General features: G+C 48.6%; 2 protein-coding genes across 2 annotated transcripts in view; one reads left to right on the forward strand and one right to left on the reverse strand.

Moving 5' to 3' along the window:
• LOC138732511 (scavenger receptor cysteine-rich type 1 protein M130-like) overlaps positions 1-16,725 on the forward strand; it is a 283,984-nt gene that overhangs the window by 89,947 nt on the left and 177,312 nt on the right. The window lies entirely within an intron of this gene.
• LOC138732485 (olfactory receptor 14J1-like) lies at positions 7,413-8,168 on the reverse strand. Its single transcript, XM_069879092.1, has one exon. It carries the CDS (start codon positions 8,166-8,168, stop codon positions 7,413-7,415), a length of 756 nt encoding a protein of 251 aa, XP_069735193.1.

The following is a 16,725-nucleotide window of genomic DNA, read 5'->3' on the forward strand; positions in this document are numbered from 1 at the left end:
TCAAGTAAAAAGAAATGAGTTTCTGAACCAAAATGGTAAGGGAAAGAAGGGCATGTTGTTTACATGGAATTCTGCAAGGCCTTAGACATGGTCTCCTGTGTATCCTCATAACCAGAATCTGGGCTGAAGAAGTGACCCTGGGTGGGAAGTTGTCTGAAAGACCAAGCCCAAATGCCATTAGTGGTACAAAGTCCTCCATGCAGCCAGTGACTTGTGGCATCCCCCAGTGACCAGCGCTTGGGCCAGCACTGTCAATTGTCTTTATTACCATCCTGTATGATGTGATGGAGCACAGGTGACAGAGAATAATCTCAAATCTCCAAGCAGGATGATGTGTTCCATTGAGTGAATTCAGACATTTCATCCTGGATCTTTACACCTGGGACTGGAAAGACACTCAGCTCTCTTCTGTCCTTGACGTGTCTCAGCTCCAACCAAAGCTTTTGCACACATGGAGTCTTGGACACTTGGTCCCATGCTTCCTCCTGGCAGGGATGACCTTGCCTGGTGCCACTGCTGCAGGGCTTCAGCCCCATGGGCAGCAATTCCCTCAGCCAGGGGCAAAGGTGTGAGCAGCTGGAGACGTTCCTGTGGGAGACACAGGAAAACATGGTCACAGAACACAAGAGAGATGGATTTCAAGGACAGCATATTCCAAGCTCACAATGGTCCAGGCAAACTCACTGTCAACTTTAAAAGCCATTCAAGGGCCTCATGATGAGTGTTTGCTGCTTCAGGAACAGCTAAAGAAGAAATGAAGACCCTATGTAGGCACTGCTGGATTTAGGAAGAGGAGTGGTAGACAGATCTGAGATTGCCTGTGTCCTCTTTGTCTCTGTCTTCCCCAGCAAGGTCTCCCTGGCCTCTGTGACTCAGGGCAGGACTCTGCAGGAGATAACCAGGAGTGACTGGTAATCAAATCAGGGATCAACTGAGCAAACACAATCCTTCCCTGTCTATCGGACAGGAGAGGGAGCATCGCAGAGAACTGAGTGAGCAGGACAGTGTCACAGTGAGGCCACTCTCCATCATTTTCTAAAGGTCATGGAGGGTGAGGATACTCCCTGACCGCTGGCACCACTCCCACATTGCATTCGTTTTTACAAATGGCCAATGAATGAACAGGAGAGCCAAAGGTAGTTGACCAGACAATTTCCACTCAAATTGTATTTCTGGATATCTGAAAGAGAATGGGACTGGATTTCCCTTGGGCAGATAGTGTCTCATCATCCGTCTATTACTAAACTCCTCTATGACCTGAATTATTTTTGACCCAACTCTTTTATGAGCCAACATTTTCATGACCTGACTCTACTAAGACCTCTCTATGACCCAATCCTTCCTTTTCCTGACTAAACCCTCATACTTCTATGACTCAGCTCTTCCATGGCCCAAATATTTCATGACTCGTCTATTACCCAAATCTTGTATGGCCTAAGACTTCTGTGACACAACGCCTCAATGAACCTTTTATGACTGAATTATTCTATTACTCCTCTATGATCCATCTCATCTATATCCTGACTCTTCTTTGACCCATCCCTTATATGACCTGACACTTCTGTGACCTTCTCTGACTCTTGTGTGATTTGACTTGCTATGACCCAAGTCTTTTATGCGTCTTCCGCGACACAAATCATCTATGCCCTGATGCTTCTATGACCCGACTCTTCTAAAACCCAACCCCTCTATCACCCAACTGCTCTATGAACCAAACCTACAATTAACTGACCCTTCTGTGATCTGACTCCTGTATGACCTGACTCTTACATGAGCCACAAGCTGCTTTTTTATTACTTCTGTGACCTAAAATTCCATGACCCTTCTGTGACCTAGTGCTTCTATGACCCGATACTTCACTGATACACACCTTCTACAACCCTACTCTTCTTATGAGCCTTCTATGAACCATCTCTTCTATGAACCAAGTCTCCTACGACCCCACTCTTCCACGATTCTTCTATGATCCAACTCATCTAGACTCTAAGCTTCCTATAACTCAAGCCTTCTATAAGTCAAGTCTTCTATGATCCGTTTATGGTTTCCTATGACCTGACTCCTCTATGACCGGGATAATCTATGACCCAACCATTTTATGACCTGACACTTCTATGACCTGACTCATTGATGACCCTTCTGTGACCAAGCTCTTCTATTATCCAAATAAACTCTCACGTTTCTTTGACTCAACTCTTCTAGTAAGGGAAAATTCTGTGACCTGAGATTTCTACGAACCTTCTATGACTGAACTCTTCTATTATTCCTCTAAGGCCTGACACATCTATAAGTCAACCCTTCTGTGAATTGTCTCTTATATAATCAGGCCCTTCCATGACTCAAGCCTTCTATGACACAACACTTCATTCCATGACCTGACTGTTGTCTGACTGTTCTATGATGGGACTTTCTATGCCCTGACTCTATGACTCTTCTGTGACCTGACACTTCTATGAACCTTCTGTGACCTGATTCTTTTATTACCTAACAGTTCTATGAATCTTCTATGACCCAACCGTTCTCTGAACCAACCCTTTTGTGACCTTTCTGTGATCAAACCCTCCTAAACCCCAAATACACTCACACTTCAATGACTTGACTCTTCCATGGTGCAAATATTCTATAAACCCTTTATGACCTTAATCATCTATGACCCAATTCTGATAGGAGACTTCAATGACTCAACTCTTCTGTAAACCTTCTGTGGCGGAACTCCTCTATCACTCCTCTATGATCCAACTCTTCTATCACCTGACTCTTCTCAAACAGTTTTCTGTTACAATTCTATGATCAAACCATTTTATGATACTACCCTTTTCTACCCAACTCTGCCACAACTCCATAGAGCTGTCTGAGAGCCTCAGAATCTCAGGCCTTGCTTTGGAATTATATGGATTAACTGCTCCCAGTTTTATACAGAAATGTGAGAAGGTTCATGACACCAGTGTCATTGTAGCCAAAGCCAGATCTGCCTGACCTGGGCCTGGGGGTCAGGGCTTGGCATTTCTGATTCATCAATCAAACACAGGCTTTTCTCAGCATCACAGCTCCCTGCACAGCGCCTTTGCCTTTCTGCAATCATGGCCTCCAATTATCGGCTCTAACGAGTCCCTGGGGACACTTTGTCTCAAACAATACTCACTGAAACCAATTAATACTTCTCCATACTCTGAGTTCTGCTTTTGACTTCTTGAGAGCTTTGCTCCATCTCCTCTCAGAAGCTGAGGTCTCATTAAAACATAGGAAGACTTAACAAGCACTTTCTCTGCCTGGAGATTTCTTCAGGTCTTCAAGCCTTGCACAGCTCCTTGGAGTCATTTCCCAGTGTGGTTAAAGAGGAAGATTTTAAAGTGGACCTAGAAAAAATTGTTTTATTTTAAAGTTTATATTTCTAATCTTTTCTTTCTTGGTGACACCCTTCAGGTACTGGAAGGCCACTAGAAGTTATCCCTGATGCTTTCTCTTCTCCAGGCTGAGGAATTTTCAGAAGAAGAGCAATATTTCCTCAAAAAAAAAGTCTTTTGAAAGGGCATGGCCTTGGTGGAGGCCTCTTGTGAGTGAGGACAACCTAGCGTCCTGGTGCCTGGGTCCTTCTGCTCAGGGCATTCCTTGGCTAGCTAGGTCTCTGCCCATGATGCTTCACGGAAATGTTTTTTGACTTGTGGGCTGAGCTGAAAATACTTTAATGGGTGAAAGAAAAAAGAAAATAACCACCATAATCCAAAGCCCAAAACAATGCAAATGCCATCACTTGCCACCTCCCTCAAGCAGACTGACACCCCACCACTCTATCACCAATGATCACCGTGAACAATAAAAATCTCCACTTCTTTCTTGTCCTGGCATACTTGTTATCACGGAGCGTGGCATCTATGTTATGGGATCTCCCTCTGGTCAGCCGGGGTCAGCTCTCCTGGCTGTTTCCCCCTGACAGCTTCTTGCTTACCCCCTGACACTCACTGGGAGGGAGCAAAGCGAACAACTCTTGACGCTGTGCAAAGGAGACAATCGCTGCCCTCACTCTTCTGGCACCAGGACGATGCCACAGGACCCAGTGAGTCTCACAGTTTGAAAGGAAAGTGGAGAAACTGGAGAGGCCCTGGAGGAGGTCTGCCAGGATGGAGTTAGGGGCCCCCAGCATGAGGGGTGAGGGCACACTTTGGCCTGCTGGGGAGGCTCGGGGCAACCTGCCATATGGGTCTCTACATCTTATGCTCATGGGAAAACTTAAGGAACAACAGAGCTCTAGTAGCCTCTGTTCTAATGGCAGCTCAAAGCAGGGCCAGCTCTGAGGTCAGACGAGGCTGCTCATTCCATGTCAGTATCTGCAGAGAGAGTTTAGACATCAACAAGGCACCAAGGCCACGATAAGAAGGATTTTGTCATTTGATCGACTCCATGGACACAGCTATTGGTCGGCCACAGCTCCTGTGACACCTGGGAACATCCACATTCTTGCGCAGAGGAGTGGGATCCTTCTGCCAGTCTCCTGGCCCATCTTCAGCCCATGAGGTGCTTTAGGCTGGAAGCAGAATTTAAACACAAGGACATGGGTACTGTCACCTTAGTTGCTCAAACAGGTAGAGGAATCTAAGAGCATCCAGGTTAAGAGATCCATGAAAGGAAGGGAACAATTTTAAAAAAACTTTGACTTCATATCATGTCAGGAGATGGCTCTGCTCTCCCTCTTCCATCATCTGCACCCTTAAACTACACCTGCTTTTCCACCTCACCTCTAAAACCTGATCACCTGATGGAAAGAAAGGAAGAAGAATAGTCCCAGGCTTCTGTGAATCTCCTCGGGTCTGGAATTCTGATGGCTATGATAGCGTTCCATTGTTCACCTCATAAAGAGCCAAGCTGGGCAGTGACTCTGCAAGTCTGACTCAACAAGGTCCATGGTCAGGCCAGGCTGTGTCTGTGTCTGCACACCTACAGCTCAGATTAACCTGGTGTTAAAATTCAGTCCTGTGTTCATTGTCTTCTGGCCCATGGACAGAGGGGTGGGTGGAGGCCCAGGAAATGCTGGCCAGGGCCATGAAGGCCCAGGAGATGCTTGTCAGGGCCATGACACTGCCCCATGGGTAGAGAGAAAGGAATGAACCACACAGACCCCTGACCATAAATATGGTGGGATCCCATGGAGAGAGCCAGGCTGGATCAGGGGAAAACTGTGAGGAGGAAGGAGCTGCAGAGATGTTCTTTTCTTACTGTTAACCCCCTCATCACCATCCTCCTTCACCTCCTAGGTCTTGGGTAGACAGAGAAATGGGGAGCCATGGAGCTCTTTCAGTCTGGGAGAAAGTGGGAGGGGAATGAGCTTTAATATTTTGTCCTAGTTGCTCCCAATCCAAACCTTTCTTAACTGGCAATAAATTTAATCGACATTCAGCAAGTCCGCACGTCTTTGCCAGTGACAGTCACTGGTCACTGAACCTCCTTTGCTTTCTTTTCGCCAATGAGCTTTTCTGGTTCATTCTCTCCCTCTGTCCCATTGGTTCTGGGCAGGGAGGGAGCAGCTGGGGGTGTCCAGCTGCTGGCTAAGGTTAACCCACCACAGGACACATCAGGGCTGCCGTGTCCAATACGGGGCTCCCAGCACAAGGAAGACCCTGCCCAGCCTGGAGTGAGTCCTGCCAAGTCCAGGAGGATGATTGGTCCTGGAGCATGTCATGGACAAGGAGTGGCTGGGAGAGATGGGGTCTGAGAGACCTTTCAGGGTAAAACACAGAGCAAGGACCTGGGGCAGCTGGTGGATCCCAATCCACGGACTTTCTCAGTGTTTGATGAGAAAAGGCCATGAGCCTCTGATGTGTTTGGAGCTGTGTGAGAAAGGGCTTGTCTGAGAGACCAGCAGTGGAAAGAGCTGAGGGACTGGTGTGTAAGAAATGTCATTAGAAAACATCTTCCCCTGTTATAAATAATTGTGGTGGAGTTGGTTGTCTACTGAGCAAAGAACGACAGAGATATCCATACAGTAAAAGTCCCTGCAAAGGGTTGGGAGGTACAGCCAGATAGTGAAATAGCCTTTTTGTGGGAATCATCTGGGATGATTTTGGTGGGGCAGCTTCCCCAGGGTGCCGAGGGGACAATTGCTGGTGGTGCACAATCTATAATTGGGCCAAATGCCTTGATATCATTGTATATAAACTAGTATTAGTTTTATTACTAGTGCTTAGGTGTTCAAGTCCATGTTGGATGAGGCTCTAAGAACTCTGGTCCAGTGGAAAGTGTCCCGGATTACGGAAAGGGAATTGGAACTGGCTGATCTCTAGGGTCTCTTCCAACCCAACCAATCCATGATTCTACATTGTGATTCTATGATTCTACAACTACCACTAGTACTAAAACAATTGTGATTCTATGATTCTACAACTACCACTAGTACTAAAACAAGCCCTGGCACCAGCATGAGCATTAATGGAGGTTTTAGTGATAGGAATAGTGTGAGGTTTTATTGTGTTTCTTAAATCCAACTTTTAATTTCATCTGTCAAGACTTCTTTCTCTTTCCTGATTAAAGTTGGAGAAGGAACCACTTCCTATTGTTGGCTGCCAGATCGAGGGGCTGAACTGGGACACCTTGCGCCCCCATCTCACACACAGGGGGCTCAGAGACAGACCCTCCCCATACTCACACAGCGGCTGCACAGCAGCCGTCACAGTGTCTCTGTTCTCCTGCTGCCACTCCCAGAGCTGGGGTTGGTCACCATGCTCTGCACGCACCTGAGGTGCTCCACATCGTGAGGAATGGACACGGAGACCTTGGTCCAAGGAAGCACATCACAGAGCTGCACTCAGGCAGTTTCCGGGGGACGTTGTTCTCAAGGTGAGGTGACCCTGAGGATCTCTCTGTCCCAGAGGCCCTCACAGCAACCCCACGGACATCATCCCTTTCCTGGAGGTGCCCATTGCCTGTCCCTGCCTGTGATCACAGCACAGCCACAATGCAGAAGAGTGACCAAGCTCAGAGCACTCAGACCTTCCACCAGCACAGGGGCTCAGAAGATCAGAGAGGCGCCAAGAGAGAAGCTCTAGACAGACCCAGTGCTGGTTCTCCCTGGCAGTACCGTTGTGCTGGGTTTCTTTTCCCCACCACTTCTGGAGGTGACCTAGCAGCTCCGCATAAATTCCTGGAGGAAGGATTATGGACAAACGAGTGACTGCAGGGGCCTTTCTTTTCTTTAAACAAGAACAGAGCACTGGTCGATGATTGCACTGTCTCTGAGTCACACAAGACAAGAAGAGACTGACACAGCAGTGGGAGGAACAATGACATTTCTCTGTGGACAACTTTACTAAAACCAAGAAAAATAAATCCCAAATGAATCTAAATAAGCTACCAAAGAAAGACTGGTTCTGCAGTGCATTACATTGCAAGGGAAACAGAGATCAAGGTGGGCAGTTTGTTGCTGATTAAAAAGAGGCAGACATAAGTTTCCAGACTGAATCCTTGAGCTGCTGGTTCCTCAAGCTGTAGATGAGAGGGTTCAGTGCTGGAGGAACCACTGAGTACAGAACTGCCAGCGCCAGATCCAGGGATGGGGAGGAGGAAGACTGGGGCTTCAGGTATGCAAAAAAGCCAGTACTGATAATCAGGGATTCCACAGCCAGGTGAGGGAGGCAGGTGGAAAAGGCTTTGTGCCTTCCCTGCTCGGAGGAGATCCTCAGCACAGCCCTGAAGACCTGCACATAGGACACCACAATGAAAACAAAACTGCCAAAAAATAAACATGAACCGAACACAAGAAGCCCAAGCTCCCTGAGGTAGGAGTGTGAGCAGGAGAGCTTGAGGATCTGTGGGATTTCACAGAAGAACTGATCCACAGCATTGCCCTGGCAGAGGGGCAGGGAAAATGTATTGGCCGTGTGCAGCAGAGCAGTGAGAAACCCAGCACCCCAGGCAGCTGCTGCCATGTGGACACAAGCTCTGGTGCCCAGGAGGGTCCCGTAGTGCAGGGGTTTGCAGATGGCAACGTAGCGGTCATAGGACATTACAGTGAGAAGACAATACTCTGCTGAAATGAAAAAGAGAAACATAAAGACCTGGGCAACACATCCTGCATAGGAGATGGCTCTGGTGTCCCAGAGGGAATTGGCCATGGATTTAGGGACAATGGTTGAGATGGATCCTAGATCAAGGAGGGAGAGGTTTAAGAGGAAGAAGTACATGGGGTGTGGAGGTGGTGGTCACAGGCGATGGTGGTGATGATGAGGCTGTTGCCCAGGAGGGCAGCCAGATAGATGCCCAGGAAGATCCAAAATTGAAAGAGCTGCAGCTCCCGTGTGTCTGTGAATGCCAGGAGGAGGAACTGGGTGATGGAGCTGCTGTTGGACATCTGCTACTTCTGAGTGTGGGACACTGTTAGAAGGGTAAGGACAGTGACAAGTTAGGGGAGACTTCCCAGAACAAAACCCAAACCATTTCCCATTCCCACTCTATCTGCTCCACACACCCTTACCCTTCTCTCACAGCCCTTCCTTCAGGTCCCTTCCTAGAGCCCTGCTCGGTGCTAGCTGAATGAGCCAGCAGAGCAGGATCTCTGCCCACTGGCTGCGAGCAGTCAGCCCTGCTCTGCAGCAGGGGGTCATGGGGACGGTGGGGACAGGGGACAGTGCTGGGGTTCAGCTTTGTCCTGGGGTACTGCTCCTTTTACAGAAGGGTTTGTCAGCATCTGCACTGCCAGGGATGAGGAACTGAGATGGGAGAAGGCAGGGTGAGAAGTCTGGGTTTTTACAGCTCCTTCTGCCACCCTGGGCAGTGTTCCTGCCTGTCAGAAATCCTCAGCATCCCTGCTGCACTAAGGGAGATCAGAGGAAGTCCTGTGAGGTGACAGCATTACCTGTGGCTCCGTGCAGAGGGAGGGGAGCTGCTATGACCCTCGCTCTTGTTCCCAGCTGCCCTGGGCTTGCACCTTTCTGGGATAGAGGGGGACCACACTCCTGTGTTATCCTGAAAAAGCACCAGGACCTTCTGAGAGCAGAGGATCCACCTCACAGAATTCAATGTCTCCCCCTTTCTAAAAGTCTCAACCTGCACTTTAAGCCCACAAGACACACAGCTTATTTCACAAATCCAACACTATTTTCTCTCTCATAACATCTCTGCGCCTCTCCGTGGGGCTTTCAGGTAACACAGGAGGTAAACTCACCCTCCCAGATCTTTTCAGGCTTTACTTTCCTTTCATTCCCTGATCCTATTCCTGCTGCCTGGAGATTTTTCTCATTGAGCTGTTTCCCTGTCCCATGCATTTTCCCTGCTCACAGACCCCATCCCAGCCTCCAGGCACTTCCCTACACAAACCTGCCTGTTTACAGAGCTCTGCCTGGGTGCAGGTTCCTGCTTGGAGATTCCAAAGGGCAGAACAACCCGGTGGGTCCAGCAGAGCTGATCCCGGTGCTGTCTACAGGCAGAGGAGTGGCTCAAGGTGCTTTAGGAGGCTCCTGTCTGACCCCTTGGTCACTCACAGTTGCAGCTCAGGAGTCTCAGTGATTTGTTCAAGAATGAGAGCCTCTTCCTTCCTTTCTCTCCCCGAATTCCCCAAAAGTAGAAAACCACAAAGCTCCTTATCTTTAGTGTAATGACTTCCTTGTTCTTCTACTTGAAAAGTACATTCAGAATGGCCCTGGGGTGATTTGGAGCTCTGAGCAATACTGTTCCATGCAGCAACGTCTGGACAGCAAAAAAACCCTCTCCAGCCAGGAGGTGCTTCTTGTATCCACAGCTTCTCCCTGCAGCACAGCAGGGATCTCCACAGACAGGCTGAGTGCTGACTCCAGGAGGTGGCAGAGTCTCTCTTACAAACCCTGATGGTGCAGGGACCCTGCCCTCAAGGACAGCCTGGGGCTCCCCTGGCTGCACCCCTGGCTTCACAGCCCTTCCAAACTGCCTCACAAGAGCCCCTCCTCACAGATCCCATGAGCTGGGGTTGTGCCAGCTTTAGGAGAGCCTGACAGGAACTACAACTGCATTGCCCTGCACCCAGATTCACCATGTCCAGGACTGCAAAGACTCCTCCTCCAGCCAGCTCTCAATCGTCCTTTCACTGTTGACCACCTTTAAGCTCTTTCTGCCTTGCTCCTCTCTCCGAGAAAACTGGGAATGGCCCTCAGCACTGCTGGGCTTTGCAGAGTTACTGGGCAGAGCATGAGCTCCCTCAGTCCCAGGAGCCCAGCCCAGCTCAGCAGCAGAGGAGCAGCCCAGGGCATTTTAATGACCCCTCTGGTGGGTTGGATGCCGAGTCCATGAACCTCAGCCCTGAGAGGAAGTGGAACAAACCTCTCAAGGAGTCAAAGTCAGATTCAGACTCCGAAGTTTCTTGTTAATGGGTCCCACTGAGGGCACGGCTGAGAAAGCATCTCCAGGACCCAGTTAGAGCAGAAAACTGGAGGCAGTGATGACAGGCTGGGAAAAGCAAGGTAAAGGTGTCTCTGATGCTGAGTCAGCCTGGATGTGTTTCATGAATCCAAAGGGCCAAGCCCTGACCTCGTTAAACTAATGGCCAGTTCTGATCCCCATCCCCCAGGAAGGGAGGTCTTGTCTCTCACCCATTCCTCAAGGCTCGTCCTGGGACAGTGAGTGGGATGTGGAGATGGGCAATGACAATGGCAGGACTATGGTACAATACCACCCAGGCTCCTAAGTATGGACAAGGAGGCAATGAGGCCCCAGGGCTGGAAGGATTTGTCATCTCCTCGTAGGAATCAGTGTCAGAGACAACAACCATCACCAAAAGGCTACTCTGTTAGGGAGATTTCATATTTTCCAGACACCTCTGTCCTCTCTACCACCAACTGTCCCATGGTGTTTTATCACCTGTGCCTTTTGCCCTGCAGGCTGCAGCCATCTCCCCAGCTGCCTCACCTTGCTGTCACCTTCCTTTGCTCTTATCTCTCTGTCCTCTCTGGCTCTTCCTTGAGGCTCAAATCCCTGGGCAGGTCCAGGCTCCTTCTGGGTGACATGTGGCAGCACAGCAGCCCTTGGACTGATATTTCTTTCCTCTCATGTCCAGCTTGGACCTCCCTAGCTACACTTTGTGGCACTACTTCTTTCTCATGCCTTTTTCCACTACGAAGAAAAGTTCCACCACCCTCAGAACTGCCCTTCAATCACTCTCAGGCAGCTCCTACAGTGTCTGCAGTCTCCACATCACTAAGCCCAGAAGCCACTGGCCATGTTCTTGAGGCCTCCAAACCCCATCTTGGGAGATCTCTGGGTACCCTCCAAGATATTTGCGGTTAACTCATAGCAGTCATAAGCCAAGAAATATAGAGTGAGACTTTACCAAGGCAGAACTGGCAGAACAAGGGACAATGGCTTTAATGAAGAGGGGAGATTTAGATTGGATCCAAGGAAAAAATAGGTTAAGATGGGAATGGCAAGACACTGGTACAGGTTGCCTAGAGAAGTTGTGGATGCACCAAATCTGGAAGTGTCCAAGATCAGGAACTTTGAGCAACCTGAATGATGTCTGCATCCATAGCAGCGATGTTGGAATTGCGTGATCTTTTAGGTCCCTTCCCACCCAAACCATCCTATGATTCCTTGATTCTAATCTCCCCAACCCCTTCTCCACAGGCCTGCAAAGACCTGTAGAAATCACGTAGGTGTTTTAATCTGACCTGGTTCCCAGCAGTCCCATAAAAAGAAAGCATTGCTTTTTCTAGGACATAAATTGGTATGTTTTCAGAGAAAGAATTCAAAACCCAGAAGGTGAAATATTAATTCAGAGAAAGTTTCAATGTCTCTGTGCGAGGGATTCACCAAGTGGGTCAGCGGGAGATTCCCAGGATGATGTTGCCAACTGAGGACGGGGTTTCTGCCTCTGGGTCTGGGACTCATGATGGGAAACCAGGAAGCACATTTGGGGAATGTGCAAGAGCTGCCAGGGGATGTCCAGGAAAGGATCAAAGGCAGGGAAGGGGTGGGATAAAAGTGGTTTATGGAGGAACAAGTATGGGAAAACAGAGAGAAAAGGGGACAAAAGAGCTGGTCATCAGTAAACAGGGGGCTGCTCAGGAGACCTGGAACCTGACTGGATGAATCCCATGGGATAACAGCCCTGCAGATAAAAGGAGTGCATAGAGCAGTTTGAAGGTCAAAGATAGACTCTTCCAGCTCCTCATGGTCCAGCTTTATTTGCAGCTGAACGCAAGCAGTTGTGGGTCCCGATTCCCTTCCTGCCCAGGGAAAGGGAAATTAGAGAAGAGGACTTGTGAGTTAGAAACTGAAACTTAAACATCTTTAATGAAACAACAATAATAATTAGGAATACCTTTTTAATAAGGAGATGGTAAATATATACAAATATGTAATTGCTCCACCTTGGTGACTCCGTCACCACTGATGCTTCAAAGCAGGCATGGAGGGAAGGTCCCAGGCTGGACTCAGCAGCAGGAGAGAGCTGGACATAGGAACAGGATTCAGGAGTGCATGGATCCGGGATCAGAGAATGTGGTGTAACAGACTGGCTGGGCCAGTCATATCAGTCAAAATCAGACTTTGGGCCTTAAAAATGAGGCTCTTAAAATGTCTGTTTAGATACAACTAAAAGACAGTTTGGATCCTCAAAATGTAACTGTAGGTTCTAAATTTCTATTGGTCCTAAAAAACAGGTTGGAACCCTGGAACTGAGGATTTTATCCCAAAACATGAGACTTTGGGCACTACAGGAATGGGTGCAGTGCTACCAATGAGTCTTTTGACCCTGCAAGAGAGAACCTCTTGATTCCTCTGTGGCCGCATGAAAAGAAGCTCTGGTCCTGACTGCAGGGCTTTGGGTGCCCCAGGGGAGGTTTCAAGGTGTAAAAGAGAGGTTAGGACCCTTTACATTAGAGGCTGGAGCCTGGAGCTTTAAAAGGAGGGTTTGGGTCCTACAAATGGTGCTTTGAAACTGAAACTGAGTCCTTGAGCCCTGACTTCAGGTTTTGTGCCCTAAAATGATGATGTGGTAGCAAACAAGAAGGTTTTGCACCCTGAAAATGGGACTTGAGAGGTTCAAAATGAGGATTTGAGTCCTCGCAATTGTAGACTGGATTCTAATATGAGGCTTTGTTCCATGAAAAAGGGGCTTTGGGGCTAAAATTGACCTTTTGAATCCTTTTAAGTGTTTTTGTCTCAAAAAACTGAGTCTGTGGACATAGAAATTCAGACTTTGTTCCTCAAAAATAATGCTCTGGGCCTTAAAATGAGTCCTTGAAGCTCAAAATGGGGGCTTGGAGCTCACAAAGGAGGGTCTGTACACTATGGCAAGGCTTTTGGCCGCAAAAGGGAGGTGTCCCCCATACCCCTGCACTGTTGCCAGTCAACAGCTCAGCCCTAGGTCAGGGCTTGGGGGGAACTGTGGATGCTGAGGGGCAGGGGGGGGAGAGCGAGGGGCTGGGATGGGGGTTCTGCACCAAAATGGGGGATTCTGGCCCCAAAATGGGGCTGGGAGCACTGACAGGAGGTGCTGGGGCCACAAAGGACTCTGTCCCTTCAGTCACACAAGCACAGAACCATGAAGGCTGAAAAGCCTCTGGGCTCCCCCAGCCCCAGCCCAGCCCCATGCACGGAATGTTCCGTGTTGTGTCATAGAAGGCTTGACTCATGGAAGGGCCTGGTCATGTAAGAGGTGGGTCACAGAAGAGTTGAGTTATAGATGTGTCAGGTCATAGAGGAATAACAGAAGATTTCAGTCACAGAAGGTTCCTAAAAGGGTCGCGTGATGGACGTCTCAGATCATAGAATTTTCAGGTAATAGCAGTATTGAGTAATAGAAGCATGAGAGTTTATTTGGATAATAGAAGGGTTTGGTCATTGAAGGGTCATTAAAGAGTCAGGTCATTGAAGGGTCAGGTCATAAAATGGTTGGGTCATAGATTATTTAATGGAGAGAGGAATAAGTTCATAGAAGGATCAGAGAAGAATTGGGTCCTAGATGGCTTGATTGGTAGAAGGCTCAGCCTCTAGATAAGTCAGATCATGGAGAAGTCACAGAAGAATGGGGTGGTAGAAGAGTTGATTCATAGAAGAGACGGGTCATAGAAGGCTCATAGAGGAGCAGTGTTGTACAAGGGGTGTGTCATTGAAGTTTTGGGTCATAGAAGTCATAAAAACACAGGTGGCAGCTCATTTAAGAGTCAGGTGATAAGGGAGTCAGGTCATAGAAGGGTCAATTAATAGTAAGTTTGTTTCATAGAACAGTTGGGTCATCAAAGGGTTGGGTTTTAGAAGAGTCGGGTCATAGAAGCGTCAGGGCATAGATGATTTGTGTCACAGAAGAATCAGAGAATACTTGGGTCATAGAAAGACAAATCACAGAAGAGTCAGAGGATAGTGAAGTCATAGAAGGGTATAGAGGGCTCATGTCACAGAAGGGTCTGATCATATAAGAGCAGGTCAAAGAAGAGTTGGGTTATAGATGAGTGGTATCATGGAGGAGTAATAGAATAGTTCAGTCATAAAAGGCTCTTAGAGGTGTTGGGTCACAGAAGTCTCAGGCGATAAAAGATTTGGGTCATAAGAAGGGTCATAAAAGATTTGGGTCATGGAAGAGTTGAGTCATAGAAGCATGAGAATATAGTCAGGAAAAGGAAGGAACAGGTCATAGAAATTCTTATATAAGTCACGTCATAGAAGTGTTGGGTCATAGAAGAGTTGGGTGAACAACTATTGAGATCATAGAGGAGTTGGGTCATAGAAGGATGGTGAGACACCATTTGCCCAAGGGAAATCCAGTCCACTTCTCTTTCAGACATCCAGAAATAGAATTGAAGAGGAAAACATCTCGGCAAAAGCCTTTAGATCCCCTGCTCATCCGTTGGCCATTTCTGAAAAGGACATGTAATATGGAGATGATGGCAGTGGTCAGGGAGTTCCCCCCATCTCTGTAACCTTCTGAAAATGATGGAGAGTGGCCTCATGTGACATCATCCTCCTCACTCAACTCCCTGGGATGCTGCCCCTCCTGTCCCACAGACTTGGAGGGATTGTGTTTGCTCAAGTGATCCCTGACTTGATCCCCACCCGCTGCTGATTGATCTCCTCCAGAGTCCTGCCCTGAGTCACAGAGGCCTGGGAGACCTTGCTGGGGAAGACAGAGGCAAAGAGGACACAATTTCAGATCTGTCTACACCTGGTCTTCCTAAATTCAGCACTGCCCACACAGTGCCCTTTACTGTTCCTGAAAAAGCAAACACTCATTATGAGGCTCCTGAATGGCCTTTCAGGTTGAGGAGGATGCTGTTGTTGAAGCCCATCTGTCCTGAGCTCTGTGACCACGTCCCAGCTCTGCCTCCTACAGGAACAGCTCCAGATCCTCCTGCCTGTGGCCCTGGCTGAGGGCATTGTTGCCCATTGGGGCTGAAGCCCTGCAGCTGTGACACCAGGCAAGCTCATCCCTGCCATCAGGAAAACTGGGACCTAGTTTCAAAGACCCCATGTGTGCAAAGGCTTTGCTGAGAGCAGAGACATGGCTGGGAGAGAATGGACCTGGGTGTCTTTCCAGCCACAGGTCTTAAGACCCAGAATGAAATGACTAAATTAATTCAGTGGAACAGATCCCCCTCCCCAGACTGGGCAAATGAGCTAATTCCCTGTTACCTTTCTGCTGTCCTGTCTAATGATGGGACAAAAATATTGATTCTCATGCCCAGGTACTTTTTAACAGGAGCAATGACACTGCAAGAAATAAGTTTCTCTTCCCAGATGAGGGAGGGAACATCAGGGATGGCTTCAGCCTGTTTCTCAGCAGGTTCCCCTGCAGCCCTAGGGACACCTCGAGGGAGCCCCAAGAGGGCAGAGAAAGTGCTGCCTTGGGCTGCTCCTCTGCTGCTGAGCTGGGCTGGGCTTCTGCGACGGAGTGAGCTCATAATGAGACAGAAGTTGAGAAAAGAGCCAGGTCTGTCCAGGAGCAGCTCCTCTGCAAAGCCCAGCAGGGCTGAGGGCACTGCCTGCAGGCATCGAGGGGAGAGAAGGGAGCAGAGAGAGGGGAAAGGCAGGGTGGGGCAGGAGGAGAAAGGAAGCTTCGTCTGCAGAAAAACCTTCACAACCCTTCTCCAGGTGAGTCTCTGGGTGCAGGACAATGCAGTTGTGGTTCCTGGAGGGATCTCCTAAAGCTGGCGCTGTGGGATCTGTCAGGAGGGCTCTTGCAGTTTCTCCGGTTGAGAGAAAAAACAGTGTCAGCGCTGCTCCACATCACCTCATGATATTTCTAAGAGGACATTTCAAGGGGAAGATCAGGGTGGAGATTACATTAAAGATAAAGAGCTTCCCTGAGTCTGTGTTTTCTGTTTCTTGCAATTGGCGTATTTCAGAGGAGAAATGGACAAGGGTCTCTCATGCTTGAACAAATCACTGAGACTCCTGTTTCTCTGAGTAGTCAGTGGATCTGATAGGAGCCTCCTAAAGTGTCTCTAGCTGCTCCTCTGCCCATGGACAGCATCAGCATCACCTCTGCTGGACCCATCAGGCTTAGTCTCTTCTGTCCTTTTCTGCTTATAAAAAAGAAGCTGTTTCAAGCTTTACCTGGCAAACAGGCAGGTTTGTGTAGGTCCAGCGGGATGCAAAGCACGACAGATGGGGTCTGTGAGCACAGACAGGGAGAAAAGATGGGACAGGGAAACACCTCTCAGAAGGAAAATCTCCAGACTGAAGGAAGAGGTTCATGGAATTAGAGGAAATTAAAAGCAGAGATGTTGGAGGGAGAATTCAGAAAGCTCTATGTGATCCCCTGCAGGGCTGACCCTT

This window comes from Phaenicophaeus curvirostris, chromosome 33 (assembly GCF_032191515.1).
Source record: "Phaenicophaeus curvirostris isolate KB17595 chromosome 33, BPBGC_Pcur_1.0, whole genome shotgun sequence".
In the NCBI taxonomy this organism is placed as follows: Eukaryota; Metazoa; Chordata; class Aves; order Cuculiformes; family Cuculidae; genus Phaenicophaeus; species Phaenicophaeus curvirostris.

Bases quoted from the DNA above. Each gene is read 5' to 3' on its own strand.
- LOC138732485 (XM_069879092.1), bottom strand. From the start codon at position 8,168: ATGTACTTCTTCCTCTTAAACCTCTCCCTCCTTGATCTAGGATCCATC.